Below are 23,651 nucleotides of genomic sequence, written 5' to 3' on the forward strand. Positions count from 1 at the left end.
AATAACAACAGAGATAACTTACCAATGACATGATGACCAAAAACAACTTAAAAAAATTTTTTTTATTCAACTTAACATGTTTTTGCAGCTTTCAGTCCTTCAGGTAAACCCACAAGGGATCATATAATCAATTTATTGTGTTTTCAAGTCACATGAAATGATTCCTTTCTATGTGGTTGTGTTATCACTAGATTCACTGTTAGGTTTATTTGCTTCCTTTTGCTTGTTGTAATTAATTTTGGCTTACAATTATATAAACCCTAAAGTCAAATCTATATTTTGGGAATATTCAGAGAAGTGTAGCTTCCACCCTTTTCTCTGACAGCCTGTTTCCTTCTTTCTCCAAAGGTAACCATTTTAAAAATGTCTTTGATTTATTCTCTTTTTAAATAAAGCCAATACACATATATGCTCTAATCCCCCACCCCCTTCCTAATTAAATAGTAGCAAACCTTGATGCTTTCCTTCACCCTGTTTTTTTTTTTTTCATTTAATGATATATTCCGGAGATCACTCTAATGCAATTTATAGATATTCCTCACTTCTTTACAGTTACATAGTACTCCACATGTGAATGTGCCATCATTAATTCAACTAGTCCCCAATTGATGGACATTTGGGGTGTTTTCAATCTTTTGCTACTACAACTATTAGGCAAATTGTGGTGAAAGAGAAAAATGAGGCTGACAGGGCATCTGTGCAAGCTCACACAGTTGGTAAGCAGATGACAATTCGCTTTGGCTGGAGTAGTAGACAAACTGAAAATATGAGGGGCCAAAGAAGAAGCTTATTACTCTCCGATATAAAAGCCTAGAGGTAGACAATGCAGGACTTCTACGGTGGCTCTATCCCACTGGATCCACGGGAACCCAGGCTGCTTCAATCTCGTCGTTCTACAGGGTCTGACCTCCACACTTAGGGGAACTAAAGCGTCTGCTCCAGCTTTAGCCATCAGAACCCTATTCCAGTCCTGGGGAAAGGAGGGCAGGACAAAGAAAGGATTGCCCCCAACCTTTACGGACACCTTCAGAAGCCAAACAGAACACAGCTGCTCTTTACCCAAAGCAAGGTTGTCTACACCTGTGATGTGCAACTCTACACTCACTGTGATCTTATTTACAGCAGTGGTGCCATCTACACTAGGGAGAGTTTGTCTACGCTCGTGATCTCACTCACTGCTGTGACTCCTACGCCTCTGGAGAGCTCAACATGCACCCTCTTCTGCACCATGTGATCTCGTTCAGACCTGTGATAACACTTTGGTGATGGCTCCTAGACCAGTGGGCCCTTCTGCTCCTACGGTGAGCTCATCCACAACCACTGTGAGCTCCTTTGTACCCACAGGGAGTTCCCTGACATGAGTGGTGAGTCCCTGTAGATCCAAGCTTTCCTATGTCATGGTGACCTCACTTCTACCCCTGGTCAGGTCATCTATACCCGTGTTTTCAAACCCCCAATGGTTCCTACAGTAAATGTTCTAATTGTCCAACAGCTCCTCCAACAGCGTGAACCATGACCTGAAACGTCTCCTCGACCATGCACATTGCTTTCCTCTGACCCTGGGAACCCGGGCTCCCTTCTGTTTTCTTGGCTTAATTAACAGAATGCTGTTCGAGAGAGAAACCTCAGTTGGCCTCGGGCCCTCCCTTTGCCTCCGGCCCAAATACAAAGTGCCAAATACTCTTAACTGTCTTTTTTTCTTTTTTTTAATTTAGGCTTTTGAGAGCATCTCACTGTGCACGGTAGTTTAGGCTCACCAGTCATCTTTTTTGCAGGTCTATATCACTGGTCTTCCTATCTGCTTTTTTCACTTCTCCACTCCCACCTGCTATTGGAGGTGACTTACTGAAAAACAAAAATTTAGCAAGCTATTAACAGCGGTTAACAGTGCGAGTGCGGGCAGGGAGGGGTGTTAGCATGGAATGAGAACTTCTCCATTCCTGAAATGCCTGAGTTTTTTTTTTTAATTAAACAAACAATGAAAGTATATTTGTGTAATAATCAGAATAATTAATAGAGCAAAAGAAAAAAAAAAAGAAAAAGTTGGCTACCTTTTGTCTTCAGGACAAACTCCAAAATATATTTGGCACACTCCAATCTTTCCCATTTAAATGGCTTTCATTCCGCACACCAGTTATCTGACCATATTGGACTTCACCATTTCCAACCATGCTCAGCTGTTCCCCACCTGCCATGTGGGTGCTTGCTGACCCCTTCTTCCCCATACAAGACCCAACTCAAACACATTGTCTCCATGACTTCTCCCATGACCTCCTCCTTCTTCATCCTCTCCATTGCTCTGCTGTCATCTTCTTGGGGTTCAGTGAGGGAACAGAAACCACTCAAGGCACTCCAAGCACAAACGAGTTTGATAAAGGGAGCCAGATGCTTTCTGACATCTTTGGAAGGAACGAAGGGAGAGTCAGGGGCGGACACCGGAAATCCTGGGCTGGCTGAAGAACCATCAGCCAAAGCTGCCGCCACAACCACTACTGTATGTCATAACTCACCAAGCCTCACCAGCCACCATGTCACCCTGCCTTGTCTCGTCACCCACCAAGTCTTACTGACCAGCATGTCATGTGGACCTGTCTCACCAGTTACTGCAGTAGGGAGGTGCCTCTGCCTCACTCTGCCCACGAAGCTGAATGTGCATTCACAAACCTAGCTGCAAGGGAGTCAGGGAAAAAAAGTGAAGAGCAGTGGAATAGCAAAGAGGTCAAAGCCACAGGCCTTCACTATTGGGCCAAAGAGTTTGGACTTGACCCTAAAGGTAAGAGAAAACAAATCTAAGGTCTGGAGGAAAAGAAGTGACACAATGAAAGCCTGATTTAGGAAAAAGTCCTCCTAGAGGTCAAGAGCTGGCCAGGGTATGGCTACTGCAGTACACCAAGGCCAAAGGCACTGAAAACAGCCTACTAGGGCTTATATCAAAGGAGATGGGAAGAGACAATTGGGGGAGACCCAGCAACAGATGGCCAAGAATTGAGGTTTCAGGAGAGAACTCCAAACCATATTCCACATATAGTTTCTCTAAAACCCTTCAGCAGATTGTTTTGGTCACTGGAGACTATAAATTGCTCTAAAGATATCTATCGGGATTGGATCATCAACATCATTTAAAACAAAATCGGGGATAGATTGTGGTGATGAACGCATAACTATGTTATCATACTGTGGACAGTGGATTGTATACCATGGATGATTGTATGGTATGTGAATGTATTTCAATAAAACTGAATTTAATAAAAAAAAAACAACAACAACAAAAAAAACAAAATCAGGAACAACGATCCTTTGGTTTAGGAATACATAGCACACGGGTACTCCGATTTTCTCCTTTCCTCAACAGGTTTATTGCCTTTTAAGAAAATTTTTGTAAAATATAAATACAAAGGCAGAGAATTTACTTACAAAGTTAAAACACAGATTTCAAACATAAACACACCATTCAGAAAATTTTTAGTCTTATGTACATTTTTCAAGCAACCTCAACATATTATTGTTAGTTTTCAATATTTTACAGGGTACAGAAAAAAATAGCTCAAAGTCTTCTTTAAATAAGAGCATAAAATGTTTCAACATATAAACAATCCGGTTTGATGCGTGAAAACTAATTTCACAGCTTTTAAATTAGGACATAAAAGTTTCATACAATTAGTTGCTGCGTGTGGATATGGTTTTAATTTATATTACACACTATTGGATCCCATCCAATAGCATTTACCTGGCCCGAGCAGGTACTCTGTAAACAAAACATAAAATTACAATATCACCAAGTGCCTTCACCGAATTTGCTTCCCCAAACCAACCACAGAATTCCGAGCACACGCAGAACAGTTACGGTTGCTGTCTCCAGAGCTTTGTAGGAAAGAAAGTCAAAGTGTGGGGCTCCTTTTCCTCGTTTTTTGTCGGTTTTTTTTCTCTTTAAAAAAGAAACAAAAAAGAAAAAAATAAAATGTTCCAGGTAAAAACAAACATATCCCCAAAGCAGGTGTGTGTTTAAAAGTAAAGAAACATTATAACAAACCGTCCTAAAAACAGATTGAAGTTTAAAAAGGGAAAAAAAAAGAAAAAAGAAAAAAAAACAGGTTTCGAAGTCCTTCCAAGTGGAGTCATTTCTCTTATATAAAGAAGAGATATTTTCATATGTAATAGTGTCCTTTCTTTATAGAAATAGTCATATTATGACACATATGCACAAGGGTTAACACTATAACACACTATACACGGCGGGCGGCGGGCATGGCACGCTCACCAGTAGTCCTCAGGGACCGTGTCGTTAGGGTGGAGCCACTCCACGGAGGAACCCAGCAATGCCTGCAGCTCGTTTGTGAATTCAACCAGATCCAACAGCTCCTTGCTTTCGGGGTTGAACGCTTCCAGGTCTTTGGAGCAAGAGAACAAGAGGCTGGCTGAAACCTGCCGATAGAACTCTGCCTCCGCAATGGTGACAATTTCCACGTTCGGAAAATTGCAGCAGAATATGCGGGATGACATTTTCAATTTCTTGAGCACGTCGGAGAGCAACAGCCAGTTGCGTGGCCTGCGAGAGAAAGGGAAGTGTTGGGCTGCTGGCAAAATTGAAAGGGTTCCCCAACCAGCCACTGCTGTTTCCCATGGAGGCAGCCCACGGTCTGGAAGGATGTTCCGGTCACTCCCACTTCGACCCTCTGTCCTTTCTCACCATCTCCACTCCCTGACCGCTGCCTACCTTGCAAGGTGAGTGGGAGTATCTGCCTCTAGGGGTAGGTCGTTGGGACGCATGTGGTTTTATAAAACACAACGCCAAGAGAGGATCCAGTGACTTTCGTCACAAGGCCTGCCTCCTTGCTCCCATTCCTGAAGGACACTAACAGGTGAAGCCCCACTCTCTCGGCTCTGCCCCCAGCTCCTGCTGTCCCACCATAACCACTGGGGGAAAAGAGTCCGTGTCCTAGCTCACAACAGGTGCTCACAAACACCTCCTTGCCGTCTCCTTTCCTGACACCCTCGTGAATGGGGTGTGTGTGTGTGTGTGTGTGTGTGCGCGCATGCATTTTAAACGCGGAAGGCTGTTGCTCCTTTGCTTTCTTATGTCACCACCCTAGTTTGCTCCTCATCTCTTTTGGGAGTGAGGCCTTCAAGAAGGAAGACGCTACTACAAGCCTTACATACAACTGTGAGAGCTTTTCTGATTCCTCTTACTAATAAAACCTCACTGGCTCTAATGGGATGCACGTTCATAGCTTCAGAGCCCGAGGAGAGTGCCATTCATTCGACACAGCAGAGCACAGGTTTCTGGAAATTTCTACCCCAAGGCATGGCGGCCCTGATTGGGAGAGGCAACACTGAAGCTAACCATATCTGACGCTGCACCAAGAGCCCACTGCCATGTCTAATTATAGTTCCGATGCTACATGAGAAGGTGCAGTATCAGTCTAGTCCCTGGGGAGACCCTAATGGTGGCATGTAAAGGGGGTGGGGTGGGGTGGGCTCCTGGGACCCTGCTCAAAGAGTTCAGCAACTGAATTATCTGACATGCCAACCGCTCCGTGAAATTCCAGTGACTGACATCAATGCTATTTGGGCTCAGGGTGTGATTTGCCTTGGTGGGGGTTCCCGACGAGGAAAGTTTATACCAAGTGGTGACACCCCCACTGCCCTGCCCCACTCCAGCCAGGTATAATTAAGCGTATGTGCACCTTTTTGGAAAAAGATCTGCTGTGTTAAGTCAGGTTCGTGGACCCTTAGGACTCACTCACTTATCTGCTTAAGAGGAATTTCTAACTCCTGTCACCCCAAAGAGGCAGCTCAGGTATTTTTCCAGTCACATGATGGTCACACTCACCCCTGAGAAACGGACACCTGGATGTTATAACACGGTAAGAGTGGGCTTTCTGAAAACTCAAATTCAAACACGTCACTGGAGGTCTCATCGTCATCATCCTGGTCCTCCGGTCCCGGGGGATTTGCCAGAACATCATAACCACTTTCATCATCTGGGTCTGACAGAGGGGACAAAATAGAGAAAGGAGTCAGTAAGCTCTAGCAAGGATTCTTTCCCAACCGAGCTCCGGCTTCCGGCACCTACCATCCAGCCTCCCCCACACGTAATGGAAAACGCTGCTCACCACACACAGAGCTGCCGTAGAACTCCCAAGAGCTACTGCCGCTAGAGTCATCATCACTGCGACCCTGGAGGTCATTTAAATAATCTGGAGAGAGGGGAAAGAAACAAGGTAAAACCTGCTGAGGAGAACAGGATGCTGATAGAGGTTGGGGGCAGGCATTGTTCCTGTGGACGTCAGAATCAGAACAGGCTAGCAAGCCACTTCCTATGTACTCCAGGATGCTCTGACACCCCATTCTCTGCAGTTTCTGAAAGAAACCTACATACCCCTTTCACCCGCCTCCCCCACCGACAGCCACCCTCACACCCTGGCCTGCTCCAACAAAAGCTCGCGGGGCAAGCTGAGAAGTTTCTTCAGCCTGGTGTGCAAAAAGAAAGCCAACAGTGTTACACTGTGTACCTCTTCTTTGACAGACTGAGCTGTTTTCTCCAACAGGTAAGTCTAACTTAAGGGGAACAAGTGGTGGCATTCTCTGGCGGTAAGCGGGTGACAGGAAATTTAACTGCAGGTGCCTCCTGCTCACGAGAACATTGGGATCTGCTTTTAGGGGATTCTTTAACCGTTGGCATTTGAAAAGATGGGTTCTCTGCTGAGCAAACCCCACAGAACTATCCAAATCATTTCATGTCTGGGAGGGTTGGGGTCTTCCTTTTCATCACCACTTTCTCTTTTCCAAAGGGCAAACCACTGTTTTGGAAAATGTAATAATTTTTGGGAAATTGTTTAATACATCTTAGGACCAAGCAATGAGAGCCAGTATCGAATTGACGGCCGGTGAGTGAATCCTTAGCTTCGCTAGAATAATGCTGCACTACGCAAAAGGCCAAAGACGTCACTGCTGCCCTCGAGACTTTAAATCCCAAGCGTTTTTCATATCTGCCCAGTAAAAGCTAAATTAAGCGATCCGATCACCATCTAATTTTTGAGTGGGAACATGGCTTCTATTGTGCTGTTTCCCTTCCTTCAAGTGACCTACCTGTTAAAAACTTTTCCATTAGTTCACTGTGGGTCATTTTCATGATAGTTCTACCTGAGTACGTAGCCAGAGTGGGATCAGCACCATAAGAGAGGAGCAGGCGGACAATTTCCAAGTGATCATTCTCGACTGCATCATGGAGAGGCCTAGAAAGAGACAAGCGGTGGGGGTTGAGCTGGTACGGATGCAGTGCTTGTTTGCGGGGTTGTTTCCTTTCATAGCCATCAGGCAAAGCTAGGTACACGTGTACTGTGCGTGGAGGTGCTGTGGGGGGATCTGAACCTGGGACTGATCAACACATCTGAGGGCTGGAGTGGGGCGGGGGGTGGGCAGGGCCTGCCCAAGCCTGCCGCAGCTGCCCTCTGTCTGTACTTCTAGAGCTTTCTGTGCACTTATATGTCAAATACAGCAACTCACTAAATGATGACAAGGCCAGGGTCTTAAAGGGCAATACCAGCCGTGATTCTGGAAGACCCCAACATTGTCAGGGGCTTTGTTGGCCATGGGAGTGTTATAGTACGGGCCACGGTTTTGTGCCTGCCTTCTGTTCTCCAACTGAGGGGAACAGATGGATGCATGCGAGCCCAGAAGTGGGAAGAGGGCCCCAAATCTTCTCCAGGACTCCAACTGAGGACAAGGGGTCCTGAAAGCAAAGGCTGGTGGCAACGAGGAGTGCGAGCTCAGAGGTTCCAGAGAGACCAGGCCTCAGGAGGGAGATAAGGCCTGTGGAGACCCAGGGAGCAGGAAGCCCTTCAAGCTGCTTCTTTCGGGCCACAGGGCTGTTATGCCAGCTGGGAGAAAAAAAGCGTTTTGAAGTGGCCACAAAATCTCCCATGTACCCCTGACTCAGATCTATGCTGTTTTTACATTGGTTTTGCGTCCTAGGATCACTTGTTCAGTGACCGTTTAGAAAGGAAAACTCCCAAGATCGAGAAGTAGAGTTGGGAAAAGGTCAAGGGTCTGAATGGCAATGAATGCTTTACAAAACCAAGTGCTAACACTGAATTTATGAAGCCTACCCTCTCTCGCCCAGGCAGACACACATGCAGATCACCCATCTAGAAACAGAATCAATCCTACCAGGGTAACTCTGTGTAGCTCTATTTATTTATTTTTTTCACTCTAAAGAGAAGCCAGAGTCACAAGCGACCACAAGCGCTATATATTAGCAGCTGGGAATGAGACAGAGTCACAAGCGACCACAAGCGCTATATATTAGCAGCTGGGAATGAGAGGAAGAAGAAAACGAGGCTGGAAAGCTCAGGACACGTCATAAACTTTAAAAGTGGTAGCCAATTGGCCGGAAAGGTCTGTTTGATTCAATTCTAGATGCTTCTGCTAGCAATGTAACTCATATATGGCACTCCCGGGCTTGCCTCCTTGCAAACCCCCGGGCACAGAGCAAGGCCCGCCACCGACCTGGTTCCGTCCTGTGCACTGCAGTTGACGTCAGCGCCATACTCCAGGAGGTGCCTCACGATGTTGAGCCAGCCCCTGGCACAAGCTTCATGTAGGGCACAGTAACCTGCATTGTCTCGGTGATTCACGTCGCAAATCTTGTTCTCCAGGCAGTACAAGACCACTTCCTGTGGAGATAGGAAGGCGGAGCGCTGTGAGAAGCGCCGCCAAACAAACCTCAGACGGCAGACCGTTCCACTGCGTGGGAGCGCCTGCTGGTTTTTGACGGGGCAGGTGTTGGCTGGGGCCTTGCAGGCAGGTGACTGAGTTTGAAACCTGGCTCTGCAGCCTTCTCGGCTGTCTGGCCCTCGGCAAATTTACTCTTCAACTCCTCCAAGCCTCCATTTCCTCAGAGGCAGAGGAAGAGAATAACAGAGCCTGCGGGGTGGGATGTGGAGAGGGCATAATCAGATAATCCCATGAAAGCCCCTCAGCCCAGCGCCTGGCGCAGTGACTACGGACAGATCTTGGTGGCTGCTACCTTTGATAATGTTATTAATAAGTGCAAGGGCTTTCTGACTCAGTTAATTCAGCAGGTGGGACCGGACGGCAACACAGGTTCAGATGACCAAAAAATGCTTCGTATTGCATCCCTTGTCCTATGCCTCCCTCTCCACTCTGCTCAGGGCTGAATCGATATAATAATATTTTCATATTGACTTAAATTGTGACAGGGATCTGATCTACCATTACTGCAACCCACACAGTAGAAGAACTCAAGCAAACACGTCTCCCCCCACCTTCGGTGTCAACTGTTTGCATTAGAGTCGCTCTTATTAATCTCACTTCCTGGGTGCGTTAAAATATTAATGTGAACCGCTCCCAGTAAGCAGAGGAGTAATTTATTCAACGTTTAATTACCTTCATTAAGAAAGTTTTCAAATACACAGAACAGTATTTGTTACTGGAGGAGAACTGGGGGTGGCCCACCACAGGGCTGGCTTTACTAAATGGGGGTGGGGTGGGGTGAGAGTAGGCCTCCCTTTGTGCCAACTCTTAAAGAACTTATCTGCTAGACTGAAAACGGTGCATTCCAGCCCATCCATAAACTGGGGGTGAGTTCTTAAAAAAAAAAAAAAAAAAAAAAAAAAAAAAAAAAAAAAAAAAAAAAAAAAAAACGAAAAAACCTGTATATGCCCTTTTCTGGGACACATTAATCACAGGTGTCACTACCTCGGATGCTAGCTGGAATGTTCCACGTACTTGCCCTGAGAACCTCATGCTGCATTCTGATTAAACGGCCAGGTGGCTTCAGGTCACCACAGCAGCTCCCTTCCCAGAACAAGGGGAGGAAGACATAAGGCAGGCCTGCAGATACGTTTCTTCGTTCAGATCCTAACCTGCCGGAAAGCCCACAATCCTCTGGGCTCCCAGGCCACCTGCCCTGTGTGCTGGTATCCAGGATACGGCATGAACCTGTTGCTCTTTCAGCAGGCCCTCACTAGCCAGGCTCGAGTGGACGGCTGCAAGCTAATGAGTTGTGTGCCCAAGCTGGGGAAAGGCCCCGGCACGTGACAGTGGGCTTGGGTGTGAGCGCCAGGGACTGCTGGGCACAGATCAATGTGCCCAGATCCCCGCAGCTGGGCTGGGGTCTTGTCCACCCAGGCTTTGCAGATTCTTCTGGAAACTGCCGCGGCTACTAGGAAAGAAGCTAGGAATGAAAGGACGTCAGGTCTGATGGGTAACATCAACTCTTTTCCTGGAGGGTGGCAGGAAAAGGCAGCAGTGACCAGACAACCAAGTCAGCTTCTGTGTCACGGGCTTTCCTAACTCAATGGGTGTTGACAGCACTATTAGCGTGTCTCCCAATTTCCCGAAATGGGTATGTCTTACAACATCCCACAGCAAGCTATGAGATACCTGGAAGGGAAGGTGGTGTTAGTCTTGTCTACACTTGGGGAAATCGAGGCCCAGGGAAGTTAAGCCTCAAGTTCAAATGAACAGGAAGTGCTGGGCCTGTAACTCAGGTCTCTTGGTACCTGGTATGCTGGGAAGATTCCCAAGTCCCAACTAGTGGCCCCAGTTAAAGAGAATCAATCCAGCCATGATAAGCACCCCCAAGACATCTTCCTGGGGGGATTAACCATGCCCTCCTACCTGGGAGGGTGTCAGCCTCTGAAGAGATGGCAACCGCTGTCACCCACCGAGAAGGGCCCAGAGGCCGGGCAATCCTGCCCACCCAACACATTTTCTGGCTTGTTTTCTACACTAGTTTGAAGGGCAGCCCACCACTCCCAAATAAAACCCAATGGTTTTTGTCGGGCGACGCTGCGAAGTGGCTCTAAGCCGGATGCCGTTAACCGCAAAACGTAACCATAAAGGCCATAACCCGGACATTGTTAATTAATTAAATGCCTCATTAACTTTTTGAAAAACATGATTTATCCTGTTCATAGAAACTTGAACCATCACCACTAAAAGCACAAGCATGTGGTTGCAGCACATTCGTGTTTTCGACTGAGAAACTGAAGCTTTTTCACAGGGAGGGAGAGGTGAGGGTCTCTGGCCATTCGGGTGGTCTTGGAGGGAACTGTAAACCTCAAGACCAAGATTAAGATGACACAAAGCTTGGACGAGCCTTTTTGTAACACCTGGTATCTTCAGCTAAGTGGCAGACAGTAATGGTGGAGACTAACTTCAGGAAAACCCAACTAAAGCTGGGCATTCAAAAGACCTCCCACTGACCAGGGTAAGCCAATTGTCCCTGAACTTTAAAAGGTTAAAATGCCATATCTCCTGACCCGGTTCATCAACCCAACCTTCTAGAAGTTATGCAAAAAGAAATCCCCAAAAGGTGACTTCAAAGTGGGATGCTTTTATCTTCTACACCCGTCTTGTGGAATTGGATGCCCTGTGAAATCTACATATCACAATGTCCCCCTGGAGAAATGAACCCAATTATCCTCACATAAAGATTCTCAGATACTTGTGTGCCACCAAGGGCCTGGCAGAATGGATGAGGGAGCTGTTTGCGTTGCTCACAGGTCCCAGCCTCAGGCCCGCTGGCTCAACAAAAGCGACCCAAGTGGAAACTTCCTTAGAGGACCAACAAGGGTTCTCGAGACGCCAGTGGCGAAGCCAGGCCAGGGCCTCCATCAAGCCCCTCCCCCTCCACAGCTGCCTTCTTACGACTCTGGTGTTTGCTGAAAGCAGAAGTGTATTTTCTCCCCCACGATTAGGAGCAAGCGGCCTTCTCAGCCTGAAGGGGAAACTTTAGTGCTCAAGGTCTAGCTCGAAGCTGACCCTAGGTGCTGCTACTCTCAGCTCACAGGAAACCAACTGGCTGCCACTTGGATTCCATTCACAAGTAACTGAGCTGACTGTACCAAATCCTTCCAGAGAGTTCTCGCCAAGGAAATCCAAAGATTCTCCCAAGAAAGAGACATGTTGCTAGAAACAAAGGCCCAGAGGAGCAACCACCAAAAACGCCCATTACTGAAGGAAACGCTTCCTACCCACAAAGCTGTTCCTCAGGGATGCGCCTGGGTCAGGGAGTGGCTGGCTGCTGGACTGTTCCACCAGGAAGGGCTCATCGAGGCACAGTGGGCAGTGGCCCAGGGCTGGCTGAGGTGTGGGACGCAAGGGTCCTGGCCAAAATCCTGGGAGACTGCAGCCGAGCCCCGGCCAGAGTCAATCCTGCCCCCTTTTCCCTCCACAGCCCCACATTTGGCTCGCTGAGCTGTGGATGATTTTCACCAGTCAACTCCCAAAGGGCTGATGCCAGTGTTTATTAAAAATAATAACAATAATAAAAAAAAGCCTCCACCCTGTGGGCTTTTACATCACAATTTCAACTGTCAAGCTTGTGGCATGGCGTGTGGGTGAGTGGGTGGGGCACAAAGGAGGAGGGAATAACCCGTCTGAAAGAAATTTTAAGCTGAAAAAGGGCAATTCTGACGTGAGAAGGTGGGTCAAGGGGGTAGGGGAGGTGGGGAGAGGACTGGGCTCTGGAGGGAGATGGCCCCTCTGAATCCCGGCTCCCCTGCTTACTCGCTGCGTGAAAGTCAGCTAAGCCCTCTGGGGCTCAGTTTCCCCATCTGAAAGCAAGGATGATGCCAGTTCCACACATGTGAGGTTGGTGAAAGGGTTAAATGAGTGACTCACATGCCCGCAGAGAGAACCCATCTCAAATGCTCGGTCAACATAAGCCACCTATCGCTATCATCGGCCATGCCGGGGGCAGGAGCTGCGTATGATGGGGGAATGGGCAGCGAGTTTGGGGCAAAGCCTCAGAGCCCCCCCTCCACCCCCCAGGGGTCTCTCCTCACCGAAACAGTGCAGGCAACAACCCAAAATAGAGCAAGGGGAAACCCCCCCCCCACCTCGCTAATCCGAATCCGGAAGGGCTCATTGAAATTCCCCCTCAGTCGCCGAGCTCTGGGTTGTGTCAGATTTTTCTATCAGAGATAAAGTGAGCGGACCAGAGGATGCCGGAGCAGCCTACCTGCCTGAACATGAACGCACATCAGAGAAGCCTTTCTTTTCACGCTGTGATTGAACACACCACCAAAGAGAGACTGCCGCCGGAGCGGGGCTAACACAAACATCCTGCTGGAGAACCCGGCCCAGCCTCCGAGCCACCCCCCTCTCCCCCCCCACACCCAGTCAACGAGCTCCCCCCACTCACCCACCCAACTCCCAACCCCCCACCCGCAGGGAGACTCACTTCGTAGCCCAGCCGGGCTGCCCGCTGCAGGAGGGTCTCGCCGGCATTCTTATTGACGATGAGCCTCCGGGCTTCCGGGGGCATCGGGCGTGACTGGGTGGTCTCTTGAGGGGAAGTGGCGCGCGGCAGCTGCGAGGACTGGGAGGCTGGCAGTAACTGCTGCAGGCGGTCGAAGGGCTTCTGGTCAGCCTTGGCCGGTGACAAGTCGTAATCTGAACTCGGCTCCGGTCGCTTCCGGAATCTTCGGACAGTCACCTAGCGTAAAGGGAAAGAAACAAAAACAAAAACCCAGGTGGGCGTACAGAGTTGAGGCAGGGTAGACTTCAAAATGCCCGCCGCTGCCCTCTCCCTCCTCCCCAGGTTACAAACCTGACTGGAGGGAAGCACTTTTTTTCTTTTTCTTTTTTTTTGGGGGGGTGGGAGGGCAGGAATGGGGGTGCCAAGGAGGAGTTTCGATCTTATTAGTTCGGAACCTCACCTCCACCGGGGACACCTGTACCTCTAGGACATGGGAGTGATGTCTGGGGAAGGAGTTCAGGGAGAGGACAGCTTTTGCCTGAGAAGCCCGGGAGAAGCAGGCAGGCGGGGAGGGGCTGGGAGAGACGGGAGCGGCTTTCTGGAGGGTACCTTGCCATCAGTGTTCTCCACGTAGTAGTCCCCGGTCAGCGACAGCCCTGTCCTCGACTCGTGCGATATCAAGTGCTTGGTCTTGCACAGCCGTTTCCCTGATGGCTTCTCGCCGCTGTCGGTGTATTTCTGCAGCAGGGAGGCGGGCTGGCGCTCCCCGTCGTCGTCTGTGCCCGGCACATCTGTCTTCTGGCTTTCTTTAATTTTCTGCTGTTTGGCAGGCAGCCTTGAGGCTGGCGTGCAGCTCGGCTGAGTCTGCTTTTTGCCATTTGCGTTCATAGACGGAGAGCCGGAGAACACAGGCAAGCCTAAATACGGAGGGACAGGAGAGGAGAGGCAGGCGTTACAGGGTTGTAGCGGGCACGCCGAGAGAAAGCCCATTGTTAAAACCGATCACTGATGCGGCTTCAGGTTTTTTTACAAGGTAGACCAATTGCGCCACCTGAAGTGGTTGTATTTTCAGTACCCCACATCCTAATGGCAAACAGGTTGCCCCCCACAAAATACCAAGCGGCACGTTTCTAGAAAGGGCCCGGAGGAGAGGGCAAAAGGCCAGCTCTTCCGGCACTCCCACCACCCTCACCCCTCCGCCCACTGGGACAGGCCAAGCCTCAGGTGCTCAGAAGGACCTACAGACAGGAGACCCAGCGGGGAGCTGGAAGGAGGGCACTGCCCAGCGTCCCAGGGCCACCTGAACTTCCCTTCCAGCCCAGCCACAGACTGGGTGAGGGGTGGCCTGCGAATTTAAGCTCTCTGCTCTATACCCCTCACTGTATGTTCGAAAACAAAGGGGTTCAGAAGGAAGTGGGGAGAGGAGGGGGAAGACAGGTGTGTGGACACTGCGCCATAATAGTCTGAGTCAACTTCTGTGGCGCTAAGGTCCTGTTTGGCATGACCCATTCCCCAGGCCTCGGGCGGCCGCTGCCGAGGCGGCTTCTGCCTACCTTGCTCGCTCTCGTTGGATCTGAGGGACTCCTCTGACCAGCTTCTATTGCCTTTGGCCTCTGCTCTTTTCCTGCCAGGTTTCTCTTCAGTGATGTTATTCCCCTGGGCAGTGACCTCAGGCGGATCTGCCTGGGTCACTTCCTTCCTGCTTGGCCGGCCAGCTTTGCTCTCTGGGGCTGACACCTGCTGCTCCCACTGTTCTCTAAGGTGCAGCAAGTGGCGTTGTTTTTTAGGATGGAGCCCTGTTAATTCAATGCACACCTTCAGGTTGGTCAGCTCATTACAATGTGGGTCTTCTAAGTGGTTAGAGGAACTGTTTGTCATTTCCCTCTCAGGCCAGTCATCTAATGGAGAAATAACTACAAATTAATCAAAACGCCCCCTCAGGGGAACAAACTGTCAGTACGCGGCACTAAGGGGGGGGTGGGGGCGGGGGGGTGGGGGCGGGCAGGGGCGCTGCCTCTAGCTTGAGCCTGTCACCCAGTCTTGGGGAGGGAGGGCCCCACTCTTAGGCCAACTTTGGGCTTGAGCTCCTGCACCTGGCTTTGGCGGGGGTGGGGGATGGAGGGTGGGAGTCCCGGGGCCAGCTCCCTGCCCTGTGACTTCCCCTCACCGAGTCTGTCTAGGGCAGGTGGCGTGCCTCACACCCCGCACCAACATGTCTGTCTGCCTTTGGCCGCATGCAAAGCCCCCCCCCCAGCCCCTCCCTGCTCCGTCCCCCGTTCCCACCCCAGGCAGGCAGGCCGAAACCGCCCGGGCTCACCTTTAGAGACCCGTCTTCGCTTGGTCTTCAGCAGAGGGTCCTCTGACGGGTCCTCCGCGGGTGTCTCCGTTTGGCTGCTGTCCCCTGAGACTTTGCGTTTTCGGTCCAGCCGGAGGGTAGGGCTGGGGGTCACGTCGGCGTCGGCGGCCACCTGGTCGGTGGGCTGCTCGTTCAGAGGCTGCCTGTCCATGAAGAACTTCTCCACAGGAAGATCTTTGTCCTCTGGAGCTTCAAAGGGATCAAGTTTGTTTACAGAGCTATACTTGCCTGCGGGGGGGGGGGGGAAGGAGGTGATAATATACAATGAAGACTCAAAAGGCCACAGTCATGGGGCAGGATCTGGGGCACAGGCGGGAACCCCTAAGCCATTAACGGATGCTACCCTTCTCTGGCGATTGGGGTCTAAAAATGGCACAGGTAGCCGTTTAAAGCATAAAACCCTCGGAAATAGAGAACTCTTCAAAGCAGGGACACCCTGGAGGCAATCCAGAAGTGAAGCAGGAAGCGGGGCTGGATGCCATGCACACAGGTTTCCCGCTTTCTAGTTGAGGGCAGGAGGGAACCCAGGAGGGAGTTGAGGCATCAATACAAACATTTTAAAGCACATGGTAGGCCTTTCGTTCAGCGGGAAGATCCAACCAAGCCAGGGCTGGCCTAAAAGGTGCTATGGCAATACTTGCTGAGGTCATTATTTTGACGTAAGAGGAAAACTGATGTCATAAAGAGGCCAAATATCACCCCCCCAGGTATTCACTTTGGTTAACAGGGGATGGGGTGAAGAAAAAGGGATACGAAACAAAGAATGTTAGGGTAAGCACAAATCCTTGATGGGCAAGAATCGTTGGTCTCTCTTGGAGGGAGCTAGGCCTCCGTGGTGAAGACAGGCAGAGGGAGGCAGAGAACCTGGGCAGACTAATAGTGCTGGGAAGAGGGGCCCGGAATGGCCAAAAGAAAGGCTTCCAAGCACATGCAACAGTTTTCACAGACAATGGCAAAGAATTTAATCTGATCGTTGCCTGTTGTCCCTCTCTGTCCCCTTCTCACAGCTGTGCAGGGAAAAGCCATCAATGAAACCAAGGAGGTGTCCCCAATTCCAGTCCAAGAAAGGGGGCAGTCCCTCCCTGTCCAGAAGAGTAAGGCCCTCCAGAACCCAGCACCACAGTGACACCACGCACACCTCTGGGGATGCTTGTCCCCCAGGCACTCCCCCTTATTCTTTCCTTCAGACGTAGGGATCTAAAGGATTTCCAAAGATAAGACTCTATCCCTCCACTACCACGTGCTCTTTTCCATGCTAGGCCAGCGCTTGCTCAATCCTGCTTCCTGTAACACTACCAGCACCATTTCTGCACCCCAGCTCAACCTGGGGTTTGCCGTAAGGCACCTGAGCCCAACACCACTTCCTACTTTTGCTGCAGCCTAAGAAATAACATGTCGGCTGCCATGCAGCTTGAGTTTTTGCCAATAAATGACAAGATATAAATGATAGTCGCATAAACTCTGGTGGTCACCCTTGTCCCACCTAAAATTGGTCCTGCATATCGCCCCACAGGGTATGGGGTTTGAGTAGCACCCAGCTAAGCTACAGAGACCAGATAGTAAACATATGCCTCCTGAGCTGATATCCATTCCTCTTTCCCCCTGTCTGCCCACTTCCAGGATCACTCCCGTTTCCGGTCAGCTCTGCCCCGCCACTGAGGAGCTATCTTGGGGTGGGGGCATTCCCAGCATTCAGTTCACTCGGTCCTGGTGGTGAGCCTCACCCTGGGCCTCGGCTAGCCCCTTTCTCTCCAAGGGAAACCCTAAGGTGGGCGAGATGGGGCTGGCTCTACCCCTTGGAAAGGAATGCCGAAGCCTCCCTAAGCACTCCTTTTCCCCACTCACGCTGGTCCACGGTGTGGACCGGGAGAGCTGCAAAAACCACGGCTCAGCAGCAGGGTGACCCTTCTGGAGAACGTTGCTCCCAGCCTCTCCGAGCTACACCTGGCATCCCAGAACATGGCCAATGCAGGCCCCCCATCAGGGCGGTGTCCTGACGCAAAGCTCAGCAGCCGCGGGAGGAAACACGCAGGATACCCCCTGCCCCTGCCAACCTCTCCTGTCAGACCAAGCTGTGGCCCGCGGAAGTGAAGGCAGGCTGCGGGCACTCATTTCGTCTGCTCTGTGACCCTCTGAACCGCTGTAGTGGTAACAGAGCTGGCTTTACGACTTGGCCCCCTTCAGCTGTAAAGTGGGGATATGACTGCAAACCACCTCCCAGGGGCGGCCTTCATAAAAACAGGCAAAGGCAGCGCCAACAGAGAGGCCGAGAAATTACTTTAACAGAATGCTAAGACGCTCGGGCTGGCTCGCTTTTTTAGCCCCTGGATTTATAAAAATTTAAGAAGCAAATCTCCCTAATGATATCATTTGACTCTCTGGTCTAATCGGTCTTACCAGAAAGTCCCATAGGGGGCATTGGGGAAGGGACACGGTGGGACACTCTTAAGGACAATCGTAAGAGCCACCACGTTGGGCGATTTGAAAACTCATTAAAAAATGGATGCTCCCCCTCACCACACACACACAACTCTTCGGTAGGAAAGATGGTGTCAGGCCAGATGGTTTGAAAGTGGGGTGAAGTGATGTCACCCAAGGCTTTCCGGCCTCACAAATAAACCAGCACTCTGACGGGTGTGGGGCCCCACCCACAACAAACTGCCCTGCTGGCTGCCTTCCGTTCCACATTGCAGACCCTTTCCTGATCAGATTAAGGATCGCTCAACCCCCGAGTGTTTCAGATTGGACTTCCAGGTTTCATACAGTCACCTGTAGCTCTAACTGTCTAGACCCCATCTGAAGAGGCATCTTTCCCAGGCAGAAAGTTCTCCGCTTGGGTGTGGAATCTACCCTCTCTGCCAACTTCCTTCCCGACAGTGAAATCCATTCATGGCTCACCACTCCCCTCCCCACACCCCTACCCCCATCCCGGGACCTTTTGCCCAAACCGCTGGCATCTTCTGTCCATCGAAAACCACCTCGAAAGCTTGTGGTTACTCACTTCACAGGCGCCATTGGCAAGCAGTGACCAACTTGGGGTGCGGGTGTGGTGGTGGTGGGGGGTGAAGCGTCTCTCCCTGCCCTGCAGGTTACTGCTCATTTGCTGAATGAGAGCACCCCCTAAAAAACGGGCCCTTCCTCTGGAGCTCTCTACTCTCTTACAGCTCTTGGGGAAGATGAAATGGATGGGTGGGTGGGGTGGCCTGGGAGGTTGTGCCTGGCTTTAGGAACGGACGGTCCCACAGTGGCACAAGGGGTGTGGTGTGTGTTGGGGGTGGGGTGGGGGGGTGGGGGCGCTGAGCGTGAGACCTGAACTATTCTCGGGAACCCTGCCTGCTAAATTCGGTGCTCAATGAACTCACATCCGCCCACACTCCCAGCTTAGCTGCTTGCTTATCCATCCCCACCCCCCCATTGGCTCTTTTCCCAAACTCACTCCATTTCCCAACCCCCTGAACACCTCCAAGCCTTGGGCGGAGATTCTGAGTCCCCCCAGGTGAAGCCGCCCCCAAGATGTTCACTGGCTCTAAGGCGGGCAGTTAATAATCCCAAAGAGGGCCAAACTTGAATGAGCAAGAGGTACACGGCCACCAGCTCCGGTGGGTGGGGGGAGTAGCCCCGTGCCACTTTCCTCCATGCCTCAACTGGGACCTCCCCAAACGAGGCCCTTTCAACCACCAACTGCGGGATTGCCATCGAAGGCGAGGCGGGGAAAGGGATCCAAGGAGACGGGGTCCTAACCATCAGGCTCCACCATGGCTGCTACTTCGGTGGCACATCTACAAGCGGGAAGCCATGTGCCCCTTGGTCACGCAATCTGGGCAGAAGTGAGCGGGGCTGGGTGGCTTGTGTTTTACCACTTGCTCCCCTGCAGCACAATCCTATGACTCACAGCACATGCATCCCATAGTTTACCCTGGTTGTGGCACAGCACTACCTCACAATGAGTACTGCCATGGCAACTCTTACAAGTCACCGTGGCAACAAGGCAACCTCACCACTGCAGCAACCATGACCGGTGAGCCTTAAACAAGACAGGAGAGAGTAGTGGGACCATAGTGGGACCTGCAAGGTTGGCCCCGGATTTAAACTCTCTTTGCTGCAGATGACGCGATTGCTTCCAGCCAAGGCTGACCTCAGCTGAGGAGGTGGTGGGAATCCCTCTTAGATTCGGATTCAAAATCATTTGCAAAACATGCAGGTGGCTCCCGCAGAGAAGTTTCCTGAGCTAAGAAGTTAGGGGAAACCCTCTTACTCAGGCTTCCTCCAGCTCCTGTTGCAGCAGTGCCACCAAGCAGGTTCCAGGTCCGCCTGAGCCGAGCGGCTACGAGGGAAACAGTCCTGGCATGTTCCGGAAGGAAGAGGCCAATGTTTCCTTGTCCCTCCCCCATCTTCAAAGGGCCCCTGACAGTGCCGGGTGACAAGGGTACTCGTGAACTTTCAAATTTGAGGCGCCCCCTAACTCATTTGTTGAACTTCTAAAATACAAGTCGAACTTGGCAACCCAGGACTTTTGTCAGGCGTATATGAAAATCCTGACAAATTCCAAGTGGGATCACTTTTCATAACCCCACCCTACCCCCACCCCCGCAACATGACACACTCACTCCCTAGTGGCAGAGGCCATTCCAGAAGTGTCCATCCATCTCAGGTGCTCACAGGCACCAAGGCCAGAAGCTACTGGTGCCTCCCCGGGTGACAGACGTGACAGACGTGACAGACAAGAAAGGCCAGTTTATTTGCAGCTGAGTGGACCCAGCACCTGCTGGCCAGTCCCTCCCCCCTCCCCAAGACACTGGCCCTGGGTGAGGAGGTGGCTGTTTGAGGATGGTATCTGAGGGCTCCCTCGGTTACCCCTCTTATTGACCACAATCCCCGAGTCCCCAGAACAGTCTGAGGATAGTGACTCGTCACTTCCTCCTTCTTGGCCAATCTTGAAATATATTAAAGTGCCCCCACCACGCCCCAAGCCTGCTGCACCTTCCCCAACCCTTCTTCTGCTCCCTTGGCCATGGCTTATCACCTGTCAAGCACTCGGTTCCCAAACCCCAGTTTTGGCTCTTTGGCTCGCTGGGCCCTGTCCTCCCTCAGGGCTCTGGGGACAGAGCCAGTTGGTTGGAAGCTTGGAAGGGCTTAGGGGAGGGGAGAAGGGAGCCCTTTCCGAATCACCTGGGGCTCGGGCCTGCCTCCCTCCACCCCATGGGTCACACTGAATTCTCTTCTCTAGGTTTGGTAGGAAAAAAAAAAGACAGGGAAGGACCCGAACTTCTCTGGGTAGGCGGGGTGATGCTGAGCTGCGCCACCACCTCCCAAATTTGAAGGGTGGCAGTCACTCTGGGTCTCGACCATCTTACTCGAAAACCAGAGTCCTGCAAGAATACGTGAGGTGAGCCAATTCCTTGCCCCCTTCCGCTAGCATCCCTCACACCCACCTTGGGAAAGAGGGACTCTCAGTTACGGGATGGTTTCCCTGTCTAAATGCACCTGCTGTGGGCTCTCTCTGAGAAACCTTCCCCAAGCACTGATCTTACAAATGTTAGCCAACGAGGTTACAATGTCATGAAAGTAATCCGGGAAGAAGTTTGTTCTTTTCCTGCTTTACTGATGGGCGGCTTGGACCCTCCATTTCCCCAGAGCCAACCCTCTGAGGTGAAGAGGAGTAAAGGAACCTTGACTTACTTCAGGGACATCGCGAGTCCCCGGCACTTGGGCAAGGCCATCATTTATCGGCTACAGGAACTACCTTCTCCGGGGTGAACTTTGAACAAACTGGCCCTGGTTTAGCTTACCCAGAACCCTGGCTGGCCAGTAGCCTTTAAGTTTGATCGGTCCCCAAGAAAGGGATGGCGGGGGGCAGGGGGCATGCTCTCAGCAGTTGGGACCACAAAATCTCTAAACTCCCACTGGCACTGATGAACGGATGAGCGGGAACGCCAAACCTGGGATTTTTGCACTGGTACTGAGCTCTCAACCGTACCCACCATCCCTGACCATCGTCCTTCCTCTCTTTTATCCGCTGTCCCCTGCCTGTGCACCCAAACACCCTCATTCACCTTTACCGGCAAGGCTGCCGGCCTCACACATGCACATTCAGGAAATGAGGAGGAAGACCTGTTTCACTTGCTGCCAGCACATTTTGTCAATCTGGAAAGCCCCGGAAGCAAATCCCAAGGCCAACCACAGTGGGCAACCAGCTGGCGGGGTTGAAGAGAATGACTTGAAGGACGCACAAGCTTTCTTTCTCTCTCTGCGTGGTCCTCTGCCAAGGGGGGGAAGTGCCCTCATGCACACCATGCTCTCTTGGATTCTGCTGCCAACTCCGAATGATGGCAAACAAACCCGGCCTGGTGCAATTATTATGTTCCTTGTTACGGTGACATAGCCGTCTTTTATCCCATCTCCACAAATCCTAGGCCATTTGGAGGGAGAAAGAATGCAGGTACTTTGCCTTCCATGTCAGACTGTCACTGTGGGGAAACCAGGGCAGTGGCTCTGGCATGCCTCCAGCTGCTAACTGCAATTCCACGGCTACAAAACAAACTTCCCCGTGCCACACTTGCCATTTCTCTGCTACGTGTCGCATACAAGGCTGTGTTTCTAACTACCGGATGTGACCAGCCCAGCCCAACGATTCTTTGGGAAAGGAGATGTGTCCCAGGTAACAATCTGCAACAATCACAGGCACTGCATTCCTGGATGAGACAACGTGCAAGAGGACGATCAGTCCTTCAGGCCACAGATGGCAAGAGGAGCCTGTCGCAGATGCCAACCAGACCTCGGGCCATCGTGAACAAATCACACTTCCCCTCTCCCCGCCACTCTGGGTTAAGAGCAGAATGGCCCTGTTCTCATCGATGGGGTGACACGCAAGCCCCTTGGATTTACTCACTTGTCTCACTGTCATTCTGGTCGGCAATGGCCTCCTCCAGGGCGACTGTCTTTGGCTTTTTTTCCTGGTTTCCTTTCAACCGTTCCCAGTCTGCTGGGCTGAATTTGCACACCTCGGAGTCTTTGGTTGCTGGGTGGCCACATTCTCTCTCTTTCATCTCCAACTCTGAGAAGCGCATCATTGCACGCTAGAAAGAGAATGGAGATGAAGAAAAAAAAAAAAAAAAGATGCCACCTGTCCATAAAAGCTTATTTCATTTTGCCTTACCTTAAAGGAAATTATCTTCAAAGAAAAGTTTGCCCAAAACCAACCACAATTTAGGATTTATAACTCAGGTATTTTAAAAATTTAACAGATACAATCGAAGAGTCTCTATATGTAAGTAGCCACATAAGCTTTCCATAAAGTCGTATGTGTAGAGAAATATGCTGGGTGTATGCATTTCCATACATACGCCATTGCATAAAGACAGACATTCTCTTTTGAAGGTAAAGAAAACGAAACGAAAAACACAACGCAGAGAGAACGAAACAAGAACACAACAGGAGAGAAACAAAATGCACAATGAAATAAAGACGACCATGGCCCACACACTTCCCTTCGTATATTTGGAAATGAAATTTAACTCAAAAGGTTTATGTAAGATTCTAGTAATAAAAATTTGAAGAACTGACCTCACAGTAAGCAGCGGGTAGACATAAAATACTGTCCTCTTGTAATCCTTCCATCTATGTAATTAAAATGGGCACTCAATGGATCATTTAGATAATTTCATCCATTTTTATAAGCATAAACCAATTTTTTTCTTAACATTGCAAAACAATTTGGCTTTATTCATCTTTTAATTAAAAGTAAAAATATCTTAGGATATGCCTATACAACATCTATCATAATTCACTAGCAAGCAAATACATACTCCATGCCTTTTAAGCGAGCTATTTTTTTTCTTATTTTGGTGAAAAAAAAAAAATCGTACGCATCTCACAGCCATGCGGTGTGACACATCTCCACCAACGTCATGTAAGGCATTCTAAAGCAGTGCTTCTAAGTCTATTTTGCTATCTTACAGTAAAGGCAGAGAAATCAAAGCAATTGATAGGTAAACATCATGCAGTCTTTTAGGTTATCTTTCACGATAATTAAAACTTACGTTACCGGCATTCGAACGGAGTTCT

At 50.3% G+C, this 23,651-nt stretch overlaps 1 protein-coding gene across 10 annotated transcripts in view; it reads right to left on the reverse strand.

The window, feature by feature from the left end:
* Positions 1-3,350: 3,350 nt before the first annotated feature.
* BCOR (BCL6 corepressor) overlaps positions 3,351-23,651 on the reverse strand; it is a 112,824-nt gene continuing 92,523 nt past the window's right edge. For 5 of the 10 annotated variants that reach the window (XM_037821123.1, XM_037821126.1, XM_037821125.1 and 2 more), the window contains exons 5-15: positions 23,151-23,204; positions 22,477-22,663; positions 15,549-15,815; positions 14,785-15,129; positions 13,841-14,148; positions 13,214-13,468; positions 8,509-8,675; positions 7,090-7,235; positions 6,114-6,197; positions 5,831-5,987; positions 3,351-4,546 (exon numbers count right to left, since the gene is read on the reverse strand). In XM_037821123.1, coding sequence (XP_037677051.1) covers positions 4,255-4,546; positions 5,831-5,987; positions 6,114-6,197; positions 7,090-7,235; positions 8,509-8,675; positions 13,214-13,468; positions 13,841-14,148; positions 14,785-15,129; positions 15,549-15,815; positions 22,477-22,663; positions 23,151-23,204 — 2,262 coding nt within the window. In that variant the 3' untranslated portion in view covers positions 3,351-4,254. The remainder of the gene's footprint in view (positions 4,547-5,830; positions 5,988-6,113; positions 6,198-7,089; positions 7,236-8,508; positions 8,676-13,213; positions 13,469-13,840; positions 14,149-14,784; positions 15,130-15,548; positions 15,816-22,476; positions 22,664-23,150; positions 23,205-23,651) is intronic. The other 5 variants (XM_037821127.1, XM_037821130.1, XM_037821131.1 and 2 more) reach the window with 5 other exon arrangements.

The sequence above is a fragment of the Choloepus didactylus genome, chromosome X, assembly GCF_015220235.1.
Source record: "Choloepus didactylus isolate mChoDid1 chromosome X, mChoDid1.pri, whole genome shotgun sequence".
Classification (NCBI taxonomy): domain Eukaryota; kingdom Metazoa; phylum Chordata; class Mammalia; order Pilosa; family Megalonychidae; genus Choloepus; species Choloepus didactylus.